The sequence below is a fragment of the Aulonocara stuartgranti genome (genome assembly GCF_965226115.1).
Source record: "Aulonocara stuartgranti genome assembly, chromosome: 10".
NCBI lineage: Eukaryota > Metazoa > Chordata > Actinopteri > Cichliformes > Cichlidae > Aulonocara > Aulonocara stuartgranti.
Window position 1 is genome coordinate 16018682 of NC_138946.1, and position 14802 is coordinate 16033483.

The 14802-nt window shown below is 39.1% G+C and overlaps 1 protein-coding gene and 1 long non-coding RNA gene across 8 annotated transcripts in view; one reads left to right on the top strand and one right to left on the bottom strand.

Moving 5' to 3' along the window:
• Positions 1–506: 506 nt before the first annotated feature.
• The window catches only part of rab34b (RAB34, member RAS oncogene family b), a 32447-nt gene continuing 18151 nt past the window's right edge, over positions 507–14802 (bottom strand). Inside the window, exons 1-12 of one of the 6 annotated variants that reach the window (XM_082549796.1) lie at positions 9414–9495; positions 8863–8965; positions 8373–8510; positions 7811–7902; positions 7129–7194; positions 5041–5142; positions 4571–4635; positions 4417–4468; positions 4246–4327; positions 3782–3872; positions 3582–3689; positions 507–944 (exon numbers count right to left, since the gene is read on the bottom strand). In XM_082549796.1, coding sequence (XP_082405922.1) covers positions 886–944; positions 3582–3689; positions 3782–3872; positions 4246–4327; positions 4417–4468; positions 4571–4635; positions 5041–5142; positions 7129–7194; positions 7811–7902; positions 8373–8453 — 798 coding nt within the window. In that variant the 5' untranslated portion in view covers positions 8454–8510; positions 8863–8965; positions 9414–9495 and the 3' untranslated portion in view covers positions 507–885. The other 5 variants (XM_082549795.1, XM_082549794.1, XM_082549798.1 and 2 more) reach the window with 5 other exon arrangements.
• Positions 9460–11836, top strand: LOC309716159. Of its 2 annotated transcripts, XR_014279377.1 has the most exons (8): positions 9460–9584; positions 9979–10063; positions 10260–10307; positions 10397–10490; positions 10687–10741; positions 11203–11247; positions 11438–11493; positions 11730–11836. It is a non-coding gene; the product is annotated as an uncharacterized lncRNA (long non-coding RNA). The 2 variants fall into 2 exon arrangements; XR_014279376.1 differs by having other exon boundaries at positions 10260–10490.

Below are 14802 nucleotides of genomic sequence, written 5' to 3' on the forward strand. Positions count from 1 at the left end.
TATTTCCTTACTGGCAGCTTACGTCCAACCTTGGAGTCAACAATAGGATAGAGAATGTAATTTTACCTTGGTTTATAGTTAGAGATGTGATGATAACAATTTAATTTAGCCTCTTTTATATTATTTACAACACTGTGGAGGTGTGGGAAAGATTTCAATACCTAAAGAATCTGTATAATATGAGTTAAAACAATATATCCAAGACACACCCACGTTCTTGCTGTCTGGCTTACTGACGAAATTCAGTGGAAGCAGATTGAGCTTGCTGCTTTTTCCCATTCCTGCAAACAATCCCTCCATTTTCAAGATCATGAGAACAGTTATCTCAGAGGAGAGGGATGTGTAACGGGTGTGACCGTGGTCACTGGAGTTGGCGTACGCATCAAATTAGCAGCAGAGAGACACATGACAGGAGGCCTCTAAGGCCCACTCCCCCCTTCTTTTAAAAAAATGCAGTCAGCCCATCACTGACATTTCAGCAGGAGAAAAACGCTCCTTCAAACAGATGTTTTAAAGGCATCAACAAAGTGCAATTTAATGGTGGTTGTAGTGGAGAATAATCTTCCTCTTCTCATAAACGTTTACATAATCAGGGACATCACAATGGCCTGTTTGTTGTCGCCGCAGTCAGCTGTAAACATTCCTGAGATTACACTGCTCAGATCAGTCAGCTGACAGGCCTGTTTACAGGAACCACTTAGAATTTACATCTTGACCTATTGCTGAATCCTTCTCAGGTTATTATCAGCACTGTGACCTTTCTTTCATGGGTTCTACTCATGATATTCACAGCGAGCCGTACAGTCCGCATTTCATCTTAATTTTCCTGTTGCACGTCCCATTTCGTTTTGCTTCAGAAAATTTCCAGCAGATATTCATCCAATCTCAGCAGCAGTTGGGCTTCTTCTTTGGTTTATGGCTGGTCTCTGTGCTGTCTGTGATCCCTGTGAGCAACATAAATAAAAACATATAATTTTTTTCACTTTTATGTTATTCGTATAAGCAATGTGAGCTTTCTTTTTCTCACTGGAAGCAATAGAACAATCAATTTGTGAATGGATCTAAACGGTTAGATTTCCTCAAAGATATATCTATGTTAACACACAGAAGTCACACCATTGAACTGGCAGATGCAGTGAACACGGGGCATATTGGTTACGCAGGAGTTCTCCCTTCATCAGTACAAATACATGCCTATGCTACATTACTGTTTGGTCTGTTTATGCTATCGGCACATTGATATGGTTAATTACACAAAGAAAAGTTAAAACATAGGGGTGGTGGGTGTTGTTTATAGAAATGTATAGAAGACCAATATAAGAATGATTGTAAGTTTATAAGCAGTAAAATGTATTTACATCTTAAATTTAGTGAGGAACCACTTCACCAAAAACGCAGTTATTTATCTGACATTAAACTTTTGATATAATCCCTAAATACAGTAAACTTCATAAGCTAATGTGTCAAAATCTGTAATAATGATACTGTAAACATCAAGATGCTTTTATAAAGTGTCATAAGTACACAAAACCTAAAAATGGGTCATATTAGCCTGTTGTTAGGTGGTTGCTAGAGAATATGCTGACATATCTAATATATATAAGAACCTGTAGGGGCTCAAGATGTACACGCGTGCCTTGACTTTTGATTTCTCAGCTCACGGTTGTGTAGGAGGAGTTGGTGGATAAACAAACAAACAGAGATTGCTTGTGTTATAGTAGGAAACATCAATAGCAGAGCAGTGGTTAGCATTCAGGGGTGTAAAATATCAAGGACACAAAATGATTTGAGTTTTTTCCTATATAACTTAACTTAGTCCCTATTGGAAGTAAAAATATCTTGAGCTCCAATTTTGAAAACACAGCTTTCTTTCTTTCTTTCTTTTTAAATAAAGCTCTGACTTGTATTATGACTATGAGTCTGTGGTCTGGGAGAGAGTCCTGGTACTCTCTCTCTGCAAAATACAGTATATAATGACCAGTGTTGGGCAATTAATTATATAGTTACTTCTTCAAAAAAGTAACTGAGTTATGCAAACAACAAAGTTTTTTGCAGCTGTTTACCTAAAAATGCAGCCAAGGCGTTTTTTAAAAATAAACATTTCAAACTATTTATAGAACAATCAGGTTTGCTGCATCGAATCTGATGCCACACAAATTATTTGTGCCACTCCAAAAACTAATTTCTGTCCACTATGAGATAAAGGAGAACAACAGCCTGATACCTGCAGGCCTGACAACAGGAGATGTATCACTCCTGTAACACCTGTAACATTCAGCAGTCGCCTCATTGTTCAGACACACAACAAAACAATTGACTACACTGCACACTAACTACACAAGATTTACGCTAAACGTTGCAAATCTCTCACATCTCAAAACACCACCGTCACTCCTAAAACTTTCCCCCTCCCTAAACAACAAATGCCATGTTTTGTTTGGTCGACATGGTACATTTTTCGACCAATGGGAAAGGGTGGGGGTGTTTTTGGTTTTGCTCACAGGCTTTCGAGCCTTTTTTCTTATAAAACGCCAATTTAGCCGTTTCTTCCTGCAGTAAATATAAACAACGATAGTACTCAGGAAGAAAACCAAACATTGCATTTATTTTTATCACAACTCTGGTTTTACGTGGCCTATCAACACAATTGAAAAACTGGTATAAAGTCCACAGTTTTTCCATCAATTGTTCCGTCTGTCCTGCTCACATCTCCAATGCTTGTACACGTTGTCATTAACGTGGCTTCACTCCACATCAGCCACGCCGCTTTGCTAGCTAAAACACCGGTGTCGGCACATAAGGACGTCATGGCCTGTCAATGACATTGATTAGGTGCGCATTATTGGCTGGACTATGGGATAAGGTGGCATCGTTCTAATCCCATACTGGAGCAGCCAGTCACTTACTGACTAACACTGCAAAGCAGAATTGTTAACATATTTACTTTAATTTCAATTCAGGTTAGATTTTATTTTTGTGCGCAACGCAGATTTTTTCTGCGCAGAGATCGTGCCAGCAGTGCGCAATTGCCCAGGCGCGCAGCTTAGAGGGAACATTGCTCAAAACATTCCCGAAACTCCTCCGGCAGCGAGTTGGATAATACGAAAAGCAATAATCTCTGCACACAGAAAGGAAGAGAATGATTTCATGACAGAGGATCCCAGATTACTATGTCACAATCATTCTCTTTTTTAATGAGAGGGGGTAAAGGTCACAGTGGGCTTGTTTTAGTGCTGCCAAGATCATTTTTATACGTATTAACAATTTTCAGTGGCATACCACATTTGTTTGATTAATAGCAATTTATTTGGTGGATCACTGTGCTACAGGGGCACTTACAGAGTCTCCAGACCTCACTGGAGAAGGTCTGGCTTTGACCCACTGTGGAGTGAGTTGGTCGAAAGCCACTCCAGTGACAGTCAATGGAGGTAAGATTAGAAAACACTCCGTGTGTCTAAGCAAAAAAGATTTTTTTTAAATGTGTTTTTGCCTACTCACAAAAAACATAAACAGATAAAGCACAGCCCCTTTCATTTTTGTGCTAACAACCAGATAACAACCACTGAATAATGTGGACTCACTGATTATGTCACCAACATGCCTCGACCCGCTCCTCTCCAGCTCAGATAAAACATTGGCCTCAAAAGTCAAAGAAGCCACACGGAAGAAGAAGTCCTTCACACCATCTCCTGGACAAAAACAAAGTCACAGAGTTTACTGAGAGAACAAAACATGAAAATGAAAAGCATTCAGGCTTGATGACCGACTGTTTATCTCCCACCTGACTTTGCAGACACGGCCCAGTACTCTGCTTTGATTTCCTCAGAGAGCCTCATGGCTTCCTGCTCAATCTGAGCCAACAGGTCAGGAGACTGAAGAGCAAAACACAGACAGAGCGAGAGTGATGAGTCACTGCAGGGCAACTTCAGCAACCAGTCAACCCATTATCAACAATCTGACTGATCAGAACGAAACTCCCCAATATCTGGCATTTTACAGAAGACTAAAATTGAAAGCAGAAATATTTTTATTACTGTTAAAGTCTGTCATGTATGACGACAAGAGTTTTTATTATTAACTAAAAAATTCCTATCATTCAAAGCCTTTCATTTTGAATGAAAGGCTTTGAATCAGTAACAATCCTCACAATCTCACCTCACATTTTCAACTTATTAATCAACTATTACATTAAAAATGTCAGGTCAAATCTCAGTGTTTCATAATTTTTTCATAAAATTCACCCACACTGAGGTCCTTCTTGGTACCGACAAGGAACAATAAGACACTGGACGGGTCATTTTCCTTCATAGCATCTTCCAGCCACTGCCTGGATGCACACACATATACACACACATACCTTTTATCGGCTTTTTAGAGAAAATATCTGACAATGACATTGTAATGGAAACGCCTTACCTGGCATGAGCCAGTGAGCCCACACTGCTTAAGTCAAACACGACAATAATGGCTGGAGAAATGCAGACAGTTTGATATGGGTCAGAACGAGAACACGAATCTTTCACCAGCTTTAGTTAAAAGACAAAAATGAATATTTTGAATCTTCATTCACCTTGTGCTCCTCTGTAATAGGTGGAAGCGATACACTTGAAGCGCTCCTGACCTGCTGTATCCCACCTAAAACAGATCACACGAGAGCTTTAATGGTCGTCTTTGGAATATTTGGTGAATGTGAAAGAAACAGTGGGATTAAAAGTGAACTAGAGTCCTAATGTTGACTAGATGCCAAAATGATTACCTTAATATTACACTGATTCTACATGTGCACTCACAGCAGGTACACGCACATCTGAAGGTGACATAGTGAATTCAAGGCATGTCATTTAAGTCGCACTGAGCAGCCTGAACAACCAGATCATGAAATTATCAGGCGGATGCTGCACAGCCCCACAATTATCTATTTATGTGATCTCATTACACACAGACTGCTCATATTTGAACTTCTTTGTGGAGATTACTCATATGACCCTAGGGCTCAGTCTACGAACTGGATGTTTCTCTCTGGTTAAGAAGTACACTTACAGCTGTAAACTGAAGGGAACACCAAGCACCTCAAAGCGCTCCATCTCAAAATCCACCCCTATAGTCGCTTTGTAGTTCTTCTCAAACGCACCCTTACAGAACCTGAGAGCAACAGGGGACAGCTGGCAGACTAAGAAAGGTAAAACGAAAATCTTTTTAACATTTGTTGAATAAAATGCTTCATTTCTTAAGCATTTTTACCAAACAATACAGTAAACTGATTCCATCCTACTACTGAAATACAAAATATTCCAAATATTCATTAGTAATTAAATGTAAATGACATTTGTGGTATCATAAAAGTCTTCATCCTGAGTGGCATGGCATGGCATGCTGAAACTATTAACCTGTAATGAGTAGGGATGGGTATCGGTTCTGACATAAACGGTAGTAACCAGACCGAAACGCAGCGCACATTTCGGTGCTTCATTTCGGTGCTTTTGTTTTCCTAAGATGTCATACACTTTGGATTCTAGCCAATCATTTCACCTTTGCGAGCGTAGTAGGCGGGCCCAGGTACGTACGTTCTTTTAGAGCAGAGCTACAGATTAAAAATGCCCAAAGCGAAGCGGTCAAAGTCTGGCTGTACTTCAGAGTAAAATATGCAAACTCAGCAGCCTGCAACAAGTGCTTTAAGGTGATACTGTGAAAAGGAGGAAACACCTCGAATCTGATGAAACACCTGGCGATGCATAGCGTTTTTTTAAAAGCCGAGAAATGCGCCATATTTGATAGCTTGCTGCGAGACCTCACACCGAGCACATCTACTGCGGGTGGGTTGCCAGTTATCAGACCCGGAGTTAGCAACATCCCCCAAAAAGACGAAGAGGAGAGTCCTGGCCCCTAGCCCTGCCAGTGTAGCAGAAATGATGACGGATGATGATGCAGCAGCAGCCGTTCTTCTCTGCGTGAGTAGCTTAATGTTCGTGTGTAATTTACGTTGAGTAGGCTAACCACGTTATTACATTAATGCATGTAAGGTGAACTAGCAAACATCATCATAGCTACATGCGACTGTCCTCTTGTTTGATGGCAGATACTCCCTTCACCCTGGCCAAAAAGGCTAAAAAGACCAAAGAAAAAGTGGAAAACAGTTAAACATGAGAGGTTTTTGGACAAAGTTTGTGTTTTTTCCACTGCTTCCAGTCAAGAGTGATACCATATATGCCCTATAGCTGCAGGGGATAACCCTTTTTATAAAAAATAGCTGAACATGAGAGGTTTTTGGACAAAGTTTGTGTTCTTGATTCTTTAAGCACCGGTTCGAGCACCGTTTAAGCACCGGCACCGTTTCAAAAGTACCGGTTTGGCACTGGTATCAGATAAAACCTAAACGATACCCATCCCTAGAAATGAGGATGAGAAAAACAAATGAGCCTCAGCTCTGTGCACATGCTCAGTGTCTTTAGGTGTGATTGAAAGTTTCTGCCTTAGTATGTTATGCTTTAGGTGTAATTTAGGTGAACAAAAAGTGTTAGGTAAATTCACGCCCCACACCATTACACCAGTGACACAAAGCAGGTGGGATCAATGTTGTCATGCTATTTACCCTAAATTCTGACCCTACCTCTGAATGTTTCAGCACAAATTGAGAATCATCAAACCAGGAAATATTTTTTCAGGTTCTGTGAATTGTAAATCTCAGTCTCCTGCTTGGATGACAGGAGTGACACCTGGTGTGGTCTTCTGCTGCTGCAGCTCATCTGCTTTAAGGTTCAACATGCTGTGCACTCAGTGATGGTCTTCTGCATACCAGTGGATGCTTGACTTGTTTTTGTCTTTCTAACAGCGGTCTGGCCGTTCTCCTTTAAACTCTGAAATCAGCAAGGTGTTTCTTCCACAGAGAATTACTGCTCACTGGATATTCTCTAGATTCTTTTTCTGACCATTCTCTGTAAACTGTAGATCAGCATTTTCTGAAATACTCAGAACAGCCAGTCTGACACCAAAAACTATTCATGTTCACTTAAATCACATTTCTTCCCCCATTGTGACATTCAGTTTTAATTTCAGGAGGTCATGTTCATCATGTCTCTATATATCAAGCTATATAACATATAGAGCTGTAGCTATATAAAAGCTTCTTACCTGCTGATCAGACAGGTTTTGCCAACTGCAACATCACCCACGACGATGACCTTAGCAACATTAAAGCTGAGAACAGAAATCCACAACTGTCAGCATTCACTCAAAATCATGAAAATACACAGCAGGGTATTCCACAGCATGGAGAAATCACTCAAACATTTAATTACATAAATACTTGATATGTTGGAAGCATTGGGAATTTAGTAAAGTGAAGTGAAGACTTAATTTAAGGAGTTCTGCATCACTGCCTCAGTAATGCAGGAATTACAGCTATTTTTATTCATAGCCCCCCCCCCCTCCCTTTTCACACACTGGGATGGTAAAGAGAGGCTAAAATGTACCTAATCCTACATAAACCTTACTGTATTTACGTGAGACTAGTTTGTTCAGATTTACTTCTTTACGAGGAGTAAACATCTAAGCAAAGTCAATGGTTTTGGCCTTTTTTTAAAAAAAAAAGTGGTTTGTAAAAATAAATGCCATTAGCCTTTTCTTTAAAAACACCACCAACAGAAAGTGGTCAGATGTGGCAGGAGCGTCAGCTGACACAGTCAGTCTAATGTGATTTAGAAGACCAAATTAATCAGAAACTCATTAATATAATTTAAACCCACAGTGTAGAGATGTGTGTAGTAGCATGATGGGAGGCAGAGAGTGTTTATTAATCCTTATGTGACCTTACCTCACTGTGTCTGCTTTCTGGACCTGGCATGCAGCCTTCACGTGCGGGTGGAAGCCTTCTTTGGTGTGCAGCGCTGCATTTGCACTAAAACACTATAAAAAAACATGTCCATGTTTTATCATGCTTGGATAAACTGACCCATTCAGGAATAAAGACTCAACATTCATTTCAGTCATGATGTAAAACTGGAGATTCCGTCTCTTCATGCTCTGAGATCAGGTTGCACGGCTGGAGATACTTTTTTTATCACTTGCCAGATGGCAGCAAGGTTAACAGCCTGTGCCTTTTTGTATCCATGGAGATTTTTGTTACCATGGGGATAAACACAGAAGTCATTGTGGAGTACCTTTATTGAGGATTAAGACTAGGTTCAGGTTTGCGATAAGGTAAGGGTAGGAGATTCAACTACAATCATGGGGTTTGAGTGTGTGTGCGTGTGTATATATATGTATATATATATATGTATATATATATATATATATATATATATATATATATATATATATATATATATATATATATATATATGTGTGTGTGTGTGTGTGTGTGTGTGTTGACTAACCTTTGGGAGCTGAGTAATAACCCGGTCCTTCTTCACAGGTGGCAACATGCTGATGCAGCTGATCGATGTACACACACGCATGAACACACACCTCCTTCAAGAAGCCGCTATCACCACTACAAGCACACGTTTCATTCACTGCAAGAGGACGCACTTCTTGTATTTATCCCTTTCTCATAAATCACCCACAGAACTACAGAATCCACGCAGCACAATGCCTTCTAAGCTTGTCAGAATTTAAAATTTAAATTCTATTTTTAGTAGTCAATGGACAGTAATGCAGAAATACACAAACAAATAAAGTTTTTCTTTTTAACAAAGAAATCTTAATGGATTTTCACCAAATGTTGTAGAAACGTAGACAGTCACCTGAACAAAGTTACTACTGTCATTACTACTACTTCTCATGGCAGCACTGCAGACCCCAAACTAACATTCCTTACGGGCCTGTTTGCTGGTCAAGGATTATGCAAGTTGTAAAAATCTTTACCTGAAGCACTCAGAAGATGTGATGTGTTATCCAAAGTCCGCAGAGGAAACAAATTCAGAACAAAATGACGGTCCCACAGCCTCAGAGAGAAGACCCACATACTCTGAAATGAGCGACGAGACACAGAGTTAGCTGTCAAACAGCGACAATGTGCGGTCACAGGTCACATTTTATATTAAGAAATAGCTGCATTTGTTAACGGGAGAAAAAAAATAAAATTCACAGTTAAGTGGACAAACATAAATTACTAGCTTGAGCACATAAACAAATAAATAACACACAAAAGTAGGTGATGACCACTATAATACAGCTCTTAGCTGGTAATTAGATGCTAAAATGCTAACAAAAAATCCGGCATGTTGTTATAAATAAAACAAAAATGTTCAAATGGTTAAAATACACGCATTTAAAAAAGTATCTATCACCACAATTAAAGTGTTATTAAAAAAAAGAAAAGAAAAGAAAAGGATTATCAAACCTAGCGAGGCGTTGGAGCAAGTGAGTGACGGTTTTCTCCGACAAAATGCGAAGAAAGCCGAAGTAGCACTGACGTTTTATTTCCGCGACAGCCGCAGTATAAAAACGCCCAAACGCACATTGTTCGCCCTTTTGGTCTCTTCTCGTCCAGTGTGGTTCATTGTCGCTAGTTTCGCTGAACTTGCGAAGTGCATTGATACGTGAGAAGGCTGCCGTGGTTTTAGATGAAAGGCTCTGCGTTAAAGGTTAGTTTGTAAACGTGTTTAAGTCGTGATTTCAGTTCGTTAAAGTTGAAGGTTAGCATTGTTCTTAGTTGTGATGTTGTAGCCACGTGGGGAGGACTGCTGGTCCTGTGCTTTTTGCTTTCTGCATATCTTAATGCAAGCATTGAATGCCTCCTCGATGTCTCATGTCTGCCATGAGTCTGGAAAATCATATTTCTGAAAGTCTGACGCACTTATGCTACTGATAAAAAGTGGTTATGCAAATTATTTCAAACCCATTCATTCTCTTTATCTTTGTGTGAAGAACATAAAATAGTGAATTTTGAATTCTCAGAAAGCTGTCAAATGGCTGAGTAACAATATGAACACCATAGAAGGATTTAAAAAATAATAATTATTTTCCTCTCACTCTCAGGTGGACCTAGCGCTTTTGGGTCACAGTATGAGTACAAAAATTGTTCTGTTCAAGTCATCCTGTGGTCTCCTTGTGTCCTTGGAAGGTGAGTGACCATAAAGTGGACCCAGCTCTTTGTCTGATACATCTGTAACCGTGATGAAAACTGTGAATAGGAAGTGCCGTCTGATGCGATAACTGACGATGTTTCTCACTCACTGTTCTGAGCCTCAGTCTCAAAAAAGCTCTGTGGTAATAAGCCTGTTCACATGAGTAGAAGTTAACTTCTGTTTGCTCTTCAGGCTACTCGGAAGATGCCAGATCAAGAGGATGACAAACCAGGATCATAGGTTGGCTTAATAGTTCTGAACCCATGTAGTTCTGATGCATGTCAAAACAAATGAACTCACACGCTCACGGTTTCCTCCTCCGGGTAAAGGAAGAGAACTTGAGCATCCGTGAAGGATGTTTGTCTGCATGGTGCGTGCACTCCCAGCTGAACTAGTGGACAGATGTGGATTTGTTACACACAGGTAAATTTCCATTCCTGCCCATAAGCAAGAAAAACTGGCTGCTTCTGTTGTGATGAAATTTAAACTGATAACAGCTGGAATTACCGGCAGATTGTTCAGTGGTGATCATTGGTTTTCTGAACACAAAGTGAGAATAAATTTGTCTAGAATTGACTTGATCAGTTCAAGTGGCTCACCATTTTGAACTTTGTTTCAGATGTCTCTAAGTGAGCTGGTTGAGATTCATCTGAAGACATGCCTAGCCAGTCTTCGTAAGTACACTTATAACAAACCTGACTGTATTTAAAGATAAGCTCACCTTTGTACAACAAGGACTGATTTTTAAAGTACTCACTGTGCACCACATGGAATTGACATCATTTGAAATCCTGCTGGGATTTGTTTGTATAATTGTGTCTGATCCTAAAAAGCTTTCCACATTTTGTCCAATGAAATAAAATCTGTTTAAAATTGAATCCAATGCTATTCATCATTGTGTGATACTTCAGTGTGCTTTGTTGTGCGAAGGAGAGTTAATTGGAAATGCATTTCCTAAGAGTCCTATGAGCCCTGAGTGGCTGTATCAATGATGAAAACCTGGAATAGGAAGTGCCGTCAGATGCGACAACTGACGATTGTCTCTAATCCACCTTTCTGAGTCTCTTCAAATTAAAGAAATTGATGCTTATCAAAGTGTGCTGCATATTCTGATGTCTCCCTTTTTTATTATCAGGTCTGTCAAATGATGACTTAGTTCACTGTCCAGTGAATTTATCAGGTAACATTTTTCCTCTATATGACAAGTACCTATCATTAATTGTGGTGATGAAACCTAAACTGAAAAGCTGGAATTACCGTCAGATTGTTCAGTGGTGATTGTTGGTTTTCTGAACAGAAAGTTGGAAGCGTTACATTCTGCTGTTAGACGAAAGCTTCTTGACATTAACTTCCTCTTATTTATGTCTCAGAACTTGATTCAGTGGCTGCAGAGACTCTGCTTCAGTATACATGAATCCAGAGCTCGGTAAGATACATGCATGTTGAGTTATTGATTAAAGGGTCAGATGTCTTAAGTCCTATAATTGTCTTAGCAATAATGTGGTCTGTTTAGTGTGACCTCTGCTGGAGAAATGCAGTGATGAAGTTTGAAAAATAACATGATGCAATAAAGAAACTTTTTGGAATTGTTAGCCTATTTTCACTATAATCTGTGTTGGCTTTTTATTTTGCACATCGTTCAGTCTATTTCCTTTCTCTCAGGTGAAAAGAGGACTTGGACTGGATCTTTATGTGAAGATGGAAAGCATTTATTGCTTGATGTTTAAGAGCTGATGTTGCTGTAATTTGAATAAACTATTGACATGAAACCAGTGTTCTCATTGTGTTAAACAATAGGCTTGAATTTTAATTCAACAACACCTGGTTGGCGCTCAGTAAAATACAGACTTTTTAGTCTCAGTGTTTTAATGGCTTGGCTTTCAATATTATCTGACTTGGACTTGAACCACATCAGGTGACTGTAGTTTTACTCAAAATTTACTGCAAAGAGTCCTGCTCTGAAATGAACAACGGACTTGACAAAATATAGGGAACATCAGATTTGGGTCTGATTGCATCACAGCAGCTTGAAATGAGAACCTGCCATCAGCAACCCTGTTACTCTGGAAAATCACTGTCAGGTTTGAACTAAATCTACATACATTTACTGAGTTGTAAAGCAGTCTGGCTGCTGTAAATAATGAAGTGGCTGGTGAGTGTTTATCATGCTTCTATTAGATTTATTTTTATTGTATAGCACCTTTCAGAACTCAAGTCATTCAAAAAATGGCAATTTAGCTAGCTTAGGTGTAAAGTCACTGACTTTTCAGAACATGTTTCAACAATCAGAATTGGTAGCTCTGTTCCTGGCTCTTCATCGGAATCTAATGAGCAAGATGAGCAACTCCAAGTCAGCCCTGGCAATAAAGTTGAATCAACTTAAATTGAAGTCTAAAGCTCAAATGCGTCTGTTTCAGGAAAATGTCTTTAACAAGTTTGGACTGGTGAATACTTTACGTTGTGTGTACTCTCCTTCCACTACTTAATGACTGAGTGAGCTCGTGATTTTATCTTAGAATTGTTTAACAGTTGCGCTCTCTGCAGCTGGCAGAGCAAAGCATTTTATATAGTTGGCTGTAAATATAGGGACAAATGGCAAACGGAGCATGTTTCTTAAGGCTGTAATCACCTCACTAGTAATGGGTAGATGAGGCTTCATAAAGCGTTTCAGCACATTCCTCAAACTAGCAAAACAGCAACACTGTGTAGACACAGTGTTGCTGTTTTGCTCCATACTGACACCTGCTGGACCTTAAATATCATTGCAGGCAACTTACTTGACACAACAGACACTGATTTAATGACCTAGTCATTCTTGTATACACTGTAAGGTATTGTACTTTCTATGGAATCATTTTATATCTTTTACATATTGTAGACATCTTTAAAATATATTGTGAATGACATTAAGTGAAAATTAAACAAAGTATTCTGAATATCACCCATTTAAATGTAATTGACTCAGAGTTTGTTATAAATTTCTATTCAAAAAAATAAGTTTTTGCATTCAGTTTATTGCGTGTTTTTTTTTGGGGGGGGGGGGGAGGGTTGACACCATTTCCCCAGTTTTGGAAAACTGACAGGCATAGATGAAGCTGGGGTACACAAAAAATGTAAAGCCAGGTGGAAAAGGTCATCCTATTCCCCCAGTACATTAAAGGATCCTCTGATCTTGGAATGTTTCTCTTTGACACTCTCCTCAATACTAAGAGGTTGGCAGTCCTCTATAATACAATTCAGGACTGCCTGATCCAGAACGGTCTTCCTAGATGCTTGTTTTCAAAATAATAACACACATTAATACAAAAAAAAAAAAAAAAGATGATAAAGCTGTTCAGTGTCTATATAGGTTTACCTGTGTTCATCCTCGGTGTGTTTGTCTCCTCATTTTCATGTTTGGCTCTGTAATGCCTAAACACTGAGGTGTTTATGTTTGTGTAAGAAATGCAGAACAGATACGACATTTAACCTGCATAAAATGAAATAAATAATTTACACTGCAAGTCTCATCGCTGATGGATTACACTGAAACAAAGACAGACAAACTATTTGCAGTTAAAAGATCAAAATGATCCCACACAGCAGAAACATTTCTTTTTCTTTCGGGCTCCATTTTGTTATGGAGAGATGTGTAATTTTTTTTTATTTGTTTGTTGTTGTTTTTTTTTTAATCTTTGCGAGAGTAATTTCGTGTTGTTGTTTTGGTGACTCATTCCGTTGGCGGATGCGGATTCGGTACCTTTTAAACACAGTTTGGCGCGTTGGAAATGAGCGATACAGCGGCTGTATCGATCACGTGACTTTTTCTTAAAGCGACACACGCACCGATACAGGTTTCACTCTGTGAGCTTGATATATGCGCCTGTGCGTTAGTGTTGCTGGACCCATCACTACACCTCACATTCTTTTCAGATGAGCGTTGAACAAAAGTCACCAATATTGTCTGATGGTGTAAATAAAAAGAGGCAATGCACGTGTATCTTATTGCCTCTGCTGCAGAAACATGATTCAACATAGTGAAGGCCTTCACTATGTCGAATCAACTATTAAACAAGGTATTTAATTTATCTACCGGTAGATAAATTAAATACCTTGTTTAATAGTTGGAGAAAAACTCAGAAGTTTAGGAGGCATAGTGGAAACATTGTCTAAGTTTGTTGAATAAGGAGCTATGACACAAAAGGAAACGGGAACACCACAGGGATAGGCCATGCAGAGCATTAGTATGACAGAGGAGTGTGCTAAGGAACAGGGTGAGATAAAAGCAAGTGATCATGTATATTCTTTAAATCAAATCAAATCAAAATTTATTTATATAGCACATATTAAAACAACAGTGTTGACCATAGTGCTTCACAGTCAGTAAAAGCATGATACAATAAAAAAAAACAATAAAAGAGGACAACAAACAATAGGTAACAACACAACAAGCTAGACCAGCCAACTAGACAGAATCAAAAGCCAAAGTAAAAAAATAAGTTTTAAGATGTGATTTAAAAGACTGGATAGACTCGGCAGTACGAATATGGACAGGGAGGTTATTCCAGAGTCTGGGTGCCACGGATGCAAAGGCCCGGTCACCTCTCGACTTCATTCGAGACCTAGGTTGTGCTAGGAGCCTGTGGTTGGACGATCTAAGTGCTCTGTTGGGATTGTATAAGTGGAGTAGTTCAGAGAGATAGGTGGGCGCTAAATTATTCAGAATATTAAAAGTGAACAAAATAATTTTAAAATC